The sequence below is a fragment of the Dipodomys ordii genome, unplaced genomic scaffold, assembly GCF_000151885.1.
Source record: "Dipodomys ordii isolate 6190 unplaced genomic scaffold, Dord_2.0 Scaffold18, whole genome shotgun sequence".
NCBI lineage: Eukaryota > Metazoa > Chordata > Mammalia > Rodentia > Heteromyidae > Dipodomys > Dipodomys ordii.
Window position 1 is genome coordinate 6,982,254 of NW_012267234.1, and position 12,526 is coordinate 6,994,779.

A 12,526-nucleotide genomic window follows, 5' to 3' on the forward strand; every position below is an offset into this window, starting at 1 on the left:
CCCAGGCCCAGAGTTCAAGCCCCACGACCGACAAAAAAAAAAAGAATGGGGAAGGGCAACTCCAGTGAAGGGACACTGTGTCATTGCCTCTCCACACCCCTAGGACCTCATGCCCCTGTCTACTTCTATGAGTTCCAACACCGACCTAACTTCCATAAGGACATCAAGCCACCCTGTGTGAAGGCTGACCATGGCGATGAGATTCCCTTTCTCTTCAGATCCTTTCTTGGGACCCAAGGTGAGTTTTTTCTCATTCCCTAGAGCTGTGGTTATCTTCACTGTCCAGAAGAGGAAATGCTTGCCAAGAGAAGACTGGATCTGGTATGTACCATTTACAGCTCAAAAGCCTACAGGGGGTTTGAATCACTTTAAGCCCCTCCCCACTCCAGCCTAAGCTCTCTCCACCTTGCTCCATCCCACCTTGGAGTCTGGCGTAGGGACTGAGCAGGGGCCTTCCAAAGGCATGATTGTTTCTAAAGGACTTCTCAGGGTCAGGGGAAGACAGGAATTCTGGACACAGAGCAAATGCAGCCCCAAGGCTGCAAAGAGTAAAAGCAGGTTGAACAATAGGAGAGTCTGGACCTGAGTGCAGATAGAGGGCCTGGGGGCCCAGCATCAGGTCACAACTGGGTAGTAAAGATACAGCCCATCTGGACACCAGAATGGCATGACCAGGAAATGGACCATCATTCTCTTTGTAGTTGATCTCACTGAGGAGGAGGAGCTGCTGAGCAGAACAATGATGAAGTACTGGGCCAATTTTGCCCGGAATGGGTAAGTAGACACCCTGCTCGAACTTCACCATAGTGGGGTCTACCCAGTGCTCCCCTGTGTGTGTTTGCCTCATGAGCATGCATAGCCACAATTCAATTCCTGCCCTCTTCACAAGCCTAGGACCCATTCTGAGAGGGTACATGTGGGTAATGGTTTGTCTCTTAACCTCAGTGTCCTGGAGGGGGCGCTGTAGCTCTATGGTACTATGAGAGCCTGCCTCTTAAGACAGGAGAAAACAGGCCACAGGCCATTACTTATGTGAGAAGTTAATGCTTTCCCTTATCAGGAAAATTTCTCCTCATTCCCCACATATGGAGTTGCTGGGCTGCCTGACTTGATCAAATTCTGGGGGTTCCTGTCTGGACACAGCAGGACTCAGAGTGACCCTCACCTGCCCTGATGGGAGGGCATGCCCACAGGAACCCCAACAGCAAGGACCTGCTCCATTGGCCCATGTTTGACCAGAAGGAGCAGTACCTGCAACTGGACATCCATCCTTCCGTGGGCCAGGCCCTGAAGGCCTCCAGGCTGAAGTTCTGGACCAAGACCCTGCCCCAGAAGATCCAGGAGCTGAAGGAGGCTCAGAAGAAGCACACAGAGCTGTAGGAGCCTGTGTCGGGGAGGAATGGGCTTGAATGCAAGTGGGGTGAGCCTAAGGACCCCTCACACCCATTGAGGAGCAGAAATTCACTCCAAAATTCACATCCGTCCATTCAGCCAACATTTAGGAGGAACCCTTGTATGTTTCTAAATTCCCCCCAGGAAGCTGTGATTGGGAGACAAAACCTTCTACATTGTTCCGTGTCACCTGTGTCTACTCCCCTTCTCTCGTGTTCCTTCTCCTCCCTTATGACTTAGCAAGGTCCTCTGGAGACTATTTTCCAAACATGGGTAATAAACTCATGTCCATCCCTAAGTAAATTACCCATGTCCTCATACTCCCTAGGGGCCCAATTGAAAATCTTAACACCAGAAGCACAGTGTCTTAGTCCCTTTCACCCACTGTATCATAAGCACGTCCAAACAAATTTCTTTACTGGGTCATAAGTTAATAGCTCATATCCCAAGCTGGTGGCTTAAACCACACAGGGATTTACTGACAGCTCTAAGAAGTCTTTATGAAGGTGCCAGCTGAGGTGAGGACTTGCTTTCTGCTTTAAATATGATATCTACTCACTGTGGCCTCCTATCACAGAAGGGAAAAACAACCTCACACACAAGTATAATTTAGAGAAAGAGTATTAATCCATCTTCTGTGACTATCAGAACATTTCTGATGCTGAGTCTTATGAAGAGAAGAATGTCTTTTGGTTTTGAATGCAGAAGTGAGATTAAGATGCCACCATCTGTTGGGCTACTCATGAATGCCTGTTGGAGTGCACCACCACATGGCAGAAGTGGGAAACAAAATGACAAGTGCAGAAAAGGCAACTCCATGGGGTAGCCTTGCTTTAAGCTAATCTATAACTCCTTGGGGCTCATGAGAACTGCATCAATTCCTCCCACAAAACAATGACCCCAAAACCTAATACCTCCCAACAAGCCTTGCCTCATAAAGAGCCTCATGCATGCTGGGCAAGAGCTCTATCACTGAATTGCACACTCAGTCCAAGAGGTATGGGTGACATGTAATTAAATTAATCTCTTTTAGTTGTACAGTTAAGTAAACCTAAGTAAATATGGAGCATATACACCTACCACATCATCAAATTGGAAAATGTTGACTTCACTCCCAAGCCTTCTCTCATTTTCCTTGACAGTCAGTCATTACCTTGAACACTGCTTCAAAGCAATCATCTGATTGCTTCTGCTGCTGTAGTTCACCTTCTTTGCATGTGGTATAAATGGAATCTTTGTGATGGACTCTGTCACTTCACTTCTGAGATTTAAGCCATAGGTCTTTTCTTTCACTGTGGAGTGGCAGTCTGGATATGATGCACAGACATGCACGTATTTTATCCATTCAAAATTGATGCACATTCAAAATCCTTCCATTTTTAAATTTATTTATCTTTTCTTTTTTGTTATAGCCTAAGTTGGCTATGAACTCATAAACTGGTTGCATCCACCTATGAAGTACTAGATTATAGACATGCACCACCACGCCTAGGTTATAAATAAAGCTGTTATGGATATTTTCTGACTTGACTTTCTGTGCTACAAGCATTCATACTTTAAAATACTAATATGCATTTTTAATTTAAGTTTTGGTTAAGTCCTGAGAGTAGAATTATAAGTGTGCATTTAACTTTTAAGCAAAAACGTCAAACAATCTTGCAAAATGATTGCATCATTTGGCTTCTCCACCATAGATGAGGGTACCTGTTGCTCACTGGGCTTATGAGTCAAAATCTGATTGTATGGATTTACTGTGGTAGAGCTCACATTTAGCTTTGTTTCCAACTTCTCTCTGTGTCTCTATCTCTCTGTCTCTGTCTATGTACACAGAAGCACGTGTGTGCGTGCATGTACGCATGTTTCTGAGGCTCTTCAATTCCCTTTTTTCTAGAAATTTACTCTGATCTCAGCCACCATCAATGCCAGGGTGTCTGAATGATGGCGTGGGAAGGGGCAAGACATATAAGGATCTTTATGCGGAAGTACCACAGCAGTGGTGGAATTAGGAAGAATGGTGGTAATGTCCTAGTTAACAAAAAAAAAAAAAAAAAGGCACTGAGCTTCAAGAAGCTTGGGTCCCTCAGCTAAACAACCCAGCTATTAATTGAGTCAGAATGAAGGACAAAAAGACGTCTATTCAGGCAGAAGCTGAGACCATGGCTTGGGCCAGATGGGATTGCGTTGAAACCCCTGTATCCTTGCTAGTTGGGTAGAGGTCAAGTCAAGGAGAAGCAGTGGTCTCACTATGCTGGCTACTCAGACCTCAGTAACTGCAGTTACTCCCACAAAGGCTCGAAGAGGGAATGCAACATTGCTGAGCTCTGAGTGCCTCTGAGATGGCCTACAGAGCCAAAGATTGGGCTTTAGGGGGTGCTATAGACTACCTGGAGGTTGGATTTGACACCTTTTCTTTGGGAAGTCAGGGTGGTAGCCATTCCCACACCCAGGCTTACTTTCCTCCATCCACACAGCCCTTGGGATGTTTCAGAATCAATTGGTGACACCTTGCCTTCCCAAGGCACCAGAGGCCTAGAGAGTTCTGCCTGGTTCCTGGCTGCAGCACCAGCAGGCTCTTATTCCATGATCTTCCAGAGAATAAGTGATTGGAGCTCAGTGAGCAGGTGACAGAAGACCTGTGGAAGTGCCACAGTCACGTGTACATTTCAACCCATGGGTTTTTGTTTTGTTTTTGTTTTTTTTTTTTTTTGGTCGGTCGTGGGACTTGAACTCTGGGCCTGGACGCTGTCCCTCAGCTCTTCAGCTCAAGGCAAGCGCTCTACCACTTGAGCTACAGCGCCACTTCCTCACGTGTACATTTCAAAGAGCCAAAACTGGATGGAGAAGGGCAAACAGAGACCCTAAGAACCCAAACTATATGGCTTGAGGGACCCTTGAAGGGATCCAGTAAACTACAAGTCCCGACGGCCAAGAGGAGCTCTCAGGATGAGAGGCACAGTTGCCTAGAAGAAGGACACAGCAAGGGGCACTGTCTTCACTCAAACAATTTATTCCACCCCATCAAAGATAAACTCACTCAGCCTCTCTGGGGTACTGAGCATACTATTCCTCCAAAAAGCCCTGCTGCTCTGAAGGAATGCAGTGGCTCTAGATCAGAGTTGTGTCTCCCTTTATGGAAGGCAGATAAGAGAGGTGATCATGCTCTGCCTGCTGAACTCTCTCTCTTCCTATGATCTCTGCCTACTCAGGGCCACACTCCTACAACACCCACCTGGCACCTTGCCTACTTCCGTGTAGGTCCAAACTCCACCTCAGATGAAGCTTGATCCTTAGCAAATCTACCACAGACACAAGCCAGCAAGCAAACCATGTGGATGGACCGATATTCTTCATGGTTGAGCACCGTGACCTGTGGTCTTCTGCTTCCCCTCCTCTTGGTCCGAGGTGAGAATTTTTTAAATTTAATTTAATTGGTCATGTGGCTTGAACTCTGGGCCTGGGTACTGTCCCTCAATTCTTTAGCTCAAAGCAAGCACTCTACCACTTGAGCCACAGCACCACTTCCGGTTTTCTGGTGGTTTATTGGAGATAAGTGTCTCATGGACTTTCCTGCCTAGGCTGGCTTTGAACTGCAATCCTTAGGACTCAGCCTCCTGAGTAGCTAGAATTATAGGCGTGAGCCACTGGCACCCTGCTAAGGTGGGAATTCTTGAAGGTGTGATGGGAGCTAGAATCAGTTAAGCCACATGTTCAGAGGTAAAGCCTGAGATTTGGGCAAGCAAGCCTTCCAAAGGAAGGAGCCAGTTGTGGTAACAAACAAGAGTATGGGAATTTTGCATTCCCAACAGGTCCGAAGCACCTAGTGTGGACCTGAAAAGCAGAGAGAGAAAGTGTTGGGCCTGCTGGTGATTGAGATAATGAGTAGACAGCTGAGTGAGGAGGACTGGGAAGAGCCAGGATGGGTGATCTGAGAACTGGGCAGCTGGGGATCGGACTTTTCCTCTCGTGCTTCTAAGGACAATAGTAATATCTTCATGCAATCATTTATCCCTCCATTACAATGCCTTTGGTCTTTGGAAGCACGCAGGCACCCTCCAAAGAGGTCCCCAGAAAGTTACTAGCTCTGGAGGTACACCATCCCCTGATTTAAAAAGAAGCTGAAATAAGAGGCATCTGAGGCCTGACAAACGGGCACAGCTATGACTTGTTTTCCAGGGCAAAAAGCATGTGCCCTTTGTGATCTCCTAGCCCTTCTCAGGAACTTACGTCAAAAGGGCCCAATACCTAGGTGTGTGTTTGAAACCCTCAATCCCATTCACCCCAAGTTCTTGGAGAGGGATCTAACAATATCCTCCAACACTCTTCCAACTGATCTGCTCAAAAGAGTCCCCCTTCACCTCACCCACGACCTACCACTGTCTGGCTCCTTCACTTGTCTGCTCTTGACTAAATTCTGAGAGATCACCATGTCCTTTCAGGGAGAAAGATCTGCCTGGACCTCCCAGATGACTCTCATTTAAAATAGGAATTACGCTTGCACTCACATAGAGTTGTCCTCACTATTCAGGGAGATAAAATCCAAAACCTCCCAGCATATACCAAAATGTGCAGATGCTCTTTTATAGAATCTAAGCATATATACTTTCTTTGTATGTGTGTGTTTTTCTTGTCAGCCATGGGGCTTGAACTCAGGGCCTGGGTGCTGTCCCTGAGTTCTTTTGCTCAAGACTAGTACTCTACTACTTTGAGCCACAGCTCCACTTCCAGTGATTAATTGGAGGTAAGAGCCTCCTGAGTAGCTAGAATTATAGGTGTGAGTCACCGGCACTGGCCCTAAGTATATATTCTTTAAATTAAAAAAAAACTCTAGATTACCAGTGTACATGCAATATGGCAATACTATATTACTTAGGGAACAGCAAGAAAAAATTCTGTACATGGTCAAAACAGTCTCCAAAATTTTTCTGAATATTTTCAATATAAGGATATTAGACTATCTGGCATAGAGGGCTAATGGCAATTAACGAGCCATAGGGGAATAAATGGATCTGAACTTTTTTTTTATACCATCAATCCTGGCTTCTTCAAAACCATTGAATTCCCTAAGTCTTAAACACATTGATCTGGGTTTTGTTTGTTTGTTTTTTTGTTTTGTTTTTTAGCATACACATAGAATTCACAACCTTCAACCTCATCCGTAGGCACTAGGCAAAGTGTTCATTGCATATAAACAGAATTCAGAAGGACTGGGGAGGGAGGGCTGGTGTAACAGGTAAGAAGTATAGGAAGACATTGCAGATCAGAGGCCTTTGCCCAGCTGAGCTGTGAGTAGCAAGAAATAACAGGAGCCACAGTGATGGGGCACACCCAACCCTCATATGTATCTCTCCATCCACAGGCCAGGACCGAGCCAGCCCCATCAGAACCACACACACCGGGCAGGTGCGGGGCAGCCTTGTCCATGTGAATGACACCAATGTGGGAGTGCACACCTTCCTGGGCATTCCCTTTGCCAAGCCACCTGTAGGACCACTGCGGTTTGCCCCTCCTGAGCCCCCTGAACCATGGAGTGGTGTGAGGGATGCCACCTCCTACCCAGCCATGTAAGTTCTCCCTGGGAGCCCAGGGATGTCTGGGGTAGGACAGAGCTCTGGGTCAGACTGAGGGCTTCCGTCTGAAACTCACGGCCAGTTTCCCTTTGCATTGGGGAAATTTTCCATGTGTTTCTTGCTTGCTTGCATGCTTGCTAGTTCTGGGACTTGAACTCAGGGTCTCCAGATCTTGCTTCGCTTACTCTCTCAAGGCTAGTCCACTGTCACTTCAGTCACACCTCCACTACTGGCTTTTTTGCTCCGTAATAGAGTCAAGGATTTGTCTATACAAGCTGGCTTACAATTGCAATCGTCAGATCTCAGCCTCCTGAGTATCTAGTATATGGGTGAGCCACCAGCGCCAAGCATAATGTACATTCTTCTAATAAAAGTACTAAGGTTCAGAGGCTAGAACAACTTTGCCAGTCTCCATGTGGACAGTGTTATGGTAGATGCTCAAAAGAAGAGCAGAGACACACTTTTACTCTGAGCAAGTGTTTTCTTCTGTGCACCTGTGACTCCAGCAGAGGATGCTGTAGGTCCCTGAAGAGGGCAACAGTGGTGACTCTTTGGAAAAGCCAAGCATCACAATCACTGTGCCTACCCAAGGACCAGGTGCCACTGGCTAGGGAGCTAGATGGTGTGCATCCAGCTGTAGGAAGGGTAAGGCTCCCAGTCCTGGTTGGTGATCAGGAATACTCTACTACCCTAAGTGTAACCATTCATTCATACTGCCCCTGTGTGGTGACAGCTTCACTGCTCCAGCCTGAATGGGCACTGGGCGAAGCGGTGACTATCAAGCCCTGCAGCTAATGTTTCCCATAGAAACTCTAGGAATTAACATTTCCCAGGCTCAGGAGTAGGATCCCAAGGCCCCCAACAACCTTGAGGAAGGCTTTGGGTAGGAAGGGACTTTAGATAAGGGTCATGTGTCAACAGGACACCAGAGAGTCTAAAGGTTGCTGGGAGCCAGTCCAGATCCAGGGTATATCTTTGACACTGGACTGTCAGCTATTATGGTTGTAGGCATGGTGGTACATACCTATAATCTGAGTATTCTAGAGACTGAGGTAGGAAGATTGAAGTTAGAGATAAACCTGGGCCACAAGGAGGTTCTAGATCAGCCCATGCAGCTTGGTGAGCTCCTGACTAGAAATACTAGTAAATATATCTCGCATTGTTACCAGGTGCTTGCAAAATGCTGACACAATGAGAGAACTGGCTGTGACCTTGTTGAATCTGACCTTGCCTCACACTCCCGTATCCGAGGACTGCCTGTACCTCAACATCTACTCACCTGCCCATGCGCATGAGGGCTCTAACCTGCCTGTGAGTGTTAGATCACGGTCAGCTGGGTGGGAAGACATTTCTTCAGCATGATAATTAGCCTGGTCTCCACTACAGAGAGGACTCACTGTATGGCTTTTCCTATCAGATCCAAGAAGGCCTTCTCATCCATGCTAGGCAGCTGACCCATGGGTGTGGGGACACAGGAGGAGATCGACTAAGTCAGCGGCTAGAGCCCTGAAGTTCACTGAGTACTCTCATTCAACACTTGTGCCCAGGGGACTGAATCAAGTACCTAGAGGCTGTACTTTGAGTTTATCAAAAAGTCTAGGTACTGCTTATCTCTTCAGCCAGTACTGGTGAAGGATAAATAGATTTTCTTATAGGTTTATCAGGGAGACAGGCATTTTCTTCCAACTCTGGGGTGCTGAGACTTGTGAAGCCAAGCTTTGTTACATAGAGCAGACTAAAGGATGAGAGGCAGGGATTCCTAATTGATCTTGAAGCTTCAGCCAAGGCAAAGACCATACCACCTGCTGGGGTGTGTCATAAGGGTAAATATACAGAAGTAAGACCGTGGATAGTGTATGAAGTGGTCTAAAGAGGTTTGACCTGTGTGGGAGCCACATAGCACCTGTTTGAATTGTCCCAGGTGATGGTGTGGATCCATAGTGGTGCACTTGTGATGGGCATGGCTTCCTTGTATGATGGATCCAGGCTGGCAGCCACCGAGGATGTGGTGGTGGTCACTATCCAGTACCGCCTGGGAGTCCTGGGCTTCTTCAGGTGAGTGTGGGATTGAGCTGGGCAATGGGGGACAAGCAGAGCTGGACAGCCCTGTGACCCTTGTCTCTACCACTTCTCAGCACTGGAGACCAGCATGCCACTGGCAACTGGGGCTACCTGGACCAAGTGGCCGCCCTACGCTGGGTCCAACAGAATATCGCCCACTTTGGAGGCAACCCCAACCGTGTCACCATTTTTGGCCAGTCTGCAGGTGGCATTAGCGTGTCCTCACATGTCGTGTCCCCCATGTCCCAAGGACTCTTCCATGGTGCCATCATGGAGAGTGGGGTGGCCTTTTCTCCTTTCTTCATCTCCAGTTCCTCTGATGTGGTCTCCTCAGTGAGTACCTGCAATCATCCCTGGCCCAGACCTTCTGCTTCATCCTTCACTCTCAGATCCTCTGTTCTCTTTAGTAAAGAAACAAGCGCCATGAAGGCACCTTGGGGGCATTTCCTTTGGCTTTGTGGAGGGCTCAGTGGTCAACGTTCACACCTCTCTGCCTTACTGAGGCCACACATTTTCTGTGGCTAGAAAGCATGCTCCTAGAAGCTCTCATTATAGACAGAACCATGTAAACAGGGGGAATGGCTCCTTTGGCCAAAGCCTCTGAGCAACAGGGAAGTGGGAACTTCACTCCTGCAACCCCACACTCCATACCCTGGGAGATTTAGGAGCACTGCACCCATCTGGGTCTGGGCAAACCCTTTCTCCTGCCTGCAAGGATGAGGCAGCCCCTGCCTGGTTGCTTTCCAGATGGTGGCCAACCTGTCTGCCTGTGAGCAGGTGGACTCAGAGGCCCTGGTGCGCTGCCTGCGGGCCAAGAGTGAAGAGGAAATGCTGGCTATTACCAAGGTCAGTCTGAATGAGGTGGGCATGGAGAAGAGGCCAATGGGGAGCAGGGCAAAAGCGTAAATGGACTTTAAACTCACATAGACAGATGCTTCACCACTGTGTCCTGCCATTAGGCAGTACTAGATACGGAATTTTTAGTGTGGGTATTTGGAGATGATGCAGGAACAAGTTTCAGGAACTAATGAATATCTGAAGTTTTCTAAGCTTCAACTTGTTCCCTGTCTTTGAATGTCCCCTCAGGCATTCAAGATGATCCCTGGTGTGGTCGATGGGACCTTCCTACCCAGGCACCCCAAGGAGCTGCTGGCCTCTGCTCACTTTCAACGTGTCCCCATCATCATTGGTGTCAACACTGATGAGTTTGGCTGGGTTCTCCACAGAGTGAGGTCCATTCCATGTCCCTTTGCCTGGTGTTTGGTTACGGTTATAGCTTCAGGATCATTCAACCCAAGACTTTCCCCTTGCCTCCCAGGACATGAGCACCTCAAAAGAAATAGACAGAAAGACAATTCAGGCTATTCTACAAAACACATTGGAAATCATGGTGAGAGTTATTGGATGGCAAACAATAAAAAAGTCACCCTAAATGCCTTGCCCTTGTGACATGCCCCAGGAATAATGGCTGAAATATATTTGTCCTTATGGATGAGGTAATCCCAGTCTTTGGCCATTTCCCTCTTTACCTTGTGCAATCCATGCCCTATTCCTCCATCCTGAGGCTACTTGCCTAGGTATCTGCCTTACCTAACTCTTCCTTGTCCCTCTTGGCTAGATGTGGCCTGCTGAGTATGGTGAACTGCTGGAGGAAGAGTACTTAATAAACACTGAAGACCCCAAAATCATCCAAACTCGGTTCTGGGAGTTGATGGGAGATATCATCTTCGTGATACCTGCGCTCCAAGCAGCGAGTTTTCAGTGTGAGTTTTTCTGTGATAGAGGCCTAACTGTCTGAGGACAGCTCAGACCTATGGGCATCCGATGAAACTAGTATTGCCCCACTCCAAGCCAATTCTTTCCCAAGCCCCTGAGCCAAGATTTTGATGACCATCATCTCAGTAATTCCTATGAATTGACAGCATCACTCCTGTTTTATTTATCCAAAAACACACAGCTAGAAAAGCCAACGCTATGATTGCACCATGAAGGCCCTTCCCACTGGGTCTGTTCTAGTCTGGAACTCCCTAGGCTTTCGACTTGTCAACAAGAAGGAAGCATGACAGTTGTTGGTGGGGAGGGTAAAGCATCATGTCACTCCCTGTCCACACGTCCAGGTTCCCATGCCCCTGTTTATTTCTACGAGTTCCAGCACAAGCCCCACTTCCTCAAGAACATCAAGCCACCTCAAGTGAAGGCAGACCATGGTGATGAGGTTCCCTTCATCTTTGGAAGCATCTTTAGTGGCAGGAAGGGTGAGTCTTCCTCAATGTCTAGGGACTGGAATGGGTTTCACTCTTGTTCCTAAGGGGTGGTTGCCCTCATCTTCTAAATGAACATGCTGAAGCTCAAAGAGTAGACAGGGTCTTACAGTTTCAAGTGCTCCAAGGGGTTCACATCCAAGCCCCTTCCTACTCCAGGGTATGCCTGCTCCAGTGCCCACAACCCCAGCACAGAGCCAGACACGGGCTCAGATGGGAGTGATTCAAAACACTGAACCAGAGGAAAGAAGGGATTTGGGTGCCAGAAATGAGCATCATGTGGATTCAGCTTGCTGTTGGGAAGATTAATGGCAGGCTGAGCAATGGAAGAGCCTGGCTCTGAGTAGAGATGAAATGAAGGGGACCAGACCTGGGGTCCTGTCAGGCTACAGGGTGGATGGAAAACTTAGAACATGACAGGGTGGTGGGTAGCTACCTCAGGATCCTTGTTGTCCTCTGGGCAGTTAACTTCACTGAAGAAGAGAAACTTCTGAGCAGGAGGATGATGAAGTACTGGGCCAACTTTGCTCGAAATGGGTGAGAATGCCCCCAGCCCCACTTCCCCATGCTAAAGTCCACCTAGTGCTTTTCTTATCTGTAAGGGCCTCAGTAAGTTACACAAAAGCTGCATCTCTGATTCAAGAGAGGGCAGTCAGTATCCCTTACTCTGGCAAACTGGAATGCAGGCCACCTGGAATGCCTGGAAATATTGGCACTTGCTCTGTGAAGCATCGGGTGAAGCAGCCATGCATGAGGGATCCTTGTTTTCCTATCCCAGGAAGGCCCCTCCTCATCACCCCTCTGCTATGCTACTCCCCTTGATCCCAACCAGATGATTGGGTCTAGGCTCCCAAGGACTTAGAATGACCCTCACTGCCCTGCTGGGAGGGTGTGTGTCCACAGGAACCCCAACAGCGAGGACCTGATACATTGGCCCCTGTTTGATGAGAACAAGCAGTACCTACAGCTGGACATCCATCCTGCCGTAGGCCAGGCCCTGAAGGCCTCCAGGCTGAAGTTCTGGACCAAGATCCAGGAGCTGGAAGAGGCTGAGAAGAAGCACACAGAGCTGTAGGGAGGGATAACTGGGAGAGGTGGGCTTGAAGGCAGGTGCAATCAATAGGAGGGGCTCACACACCTACCAAGGAGCAATAGTTAACTCGACCGTTTGCTGAACCACTTGTCCCTTCTTCATTTGTCCACTTAGCCAACATGCATAAAGAACCCCCTGCATAATGCTTGTTC

At 48.0% G+C, this 12,526-nt stretch overlaps 1 protein-coding gene across 3 annotated transcripts in view; it reads left to right on the forward strand.

The window, feature by feature from the left end:
• LOC105983011 (cocaine esterase-like) overlaps positions 1 to 12,526 on the forward strand; it is a 246,879-nt gene extending 234,353 nt beyond the window's left edge. Inside the window, exons 2-15 of one of the 3 annotated variants that reach the window (XM_013012738.1) lie at positions 104 to 238; positions 702 to 774; positions 4,648 to 4,794; positions 6,749 to 6,953; positions 8,129 to 8,270; positions 8,881 to 9,014; positions 9,095 to 9,353; positions 9,768 to 9,866; positions 10,107 to 10,247; positions 10,339 to 10,410; positions 10,639 to 10,783; positions 11,138 to 11,275; positions 11,746 to 11,818; positions 12,185 to 12,526. In XM_013012738.1, the coding sequence (XP_012868192.1) occupies positions 4,719 to 4,794; positions 6,749 to 6,953; positions 8,129 to 8,270; positions 8,881 to 9,014; positions 9,095 to 9,353; positions 9,768 to 9,866; positions 10,107 to 10,247; positions 10,339 to 10,410; positions 10,639 to 10,783; positions 11,138 to 11,275; positions 11,746 to 11,818; positions 12,185 to 12,356 (1,656 nt within the window). In that variant the 5' untranslated portion in view covers positions 104 to 238; positions 702 to 774; positions 4,648 to 4,718 and the 3' untranslated portion in view covers positions 12,357 to 12,526. Of the gene's footprint in view, positions 1 to 103; positions 239 to 701; positions 775 to 4,647; positions 4,795 to 6,748; positions 6,954 to 7,457; positions 7,605 to 8,128; positions 8,271 to 8,880; positions 9,015 to 9,094; positions 9,354 to 9,767; positions 9,867 to 10,106; positions 10,248 to 10,338; positions 10,411 to 10,638; positions 10,784 to 11,137; positions 11,276 to 11,745; positions 11,819 to 12,184 lie in introns of those variants that run through there. The other 2 variants (XM_013012739.1, XM_013012740.1) reach the window with 2 other exon arrangements.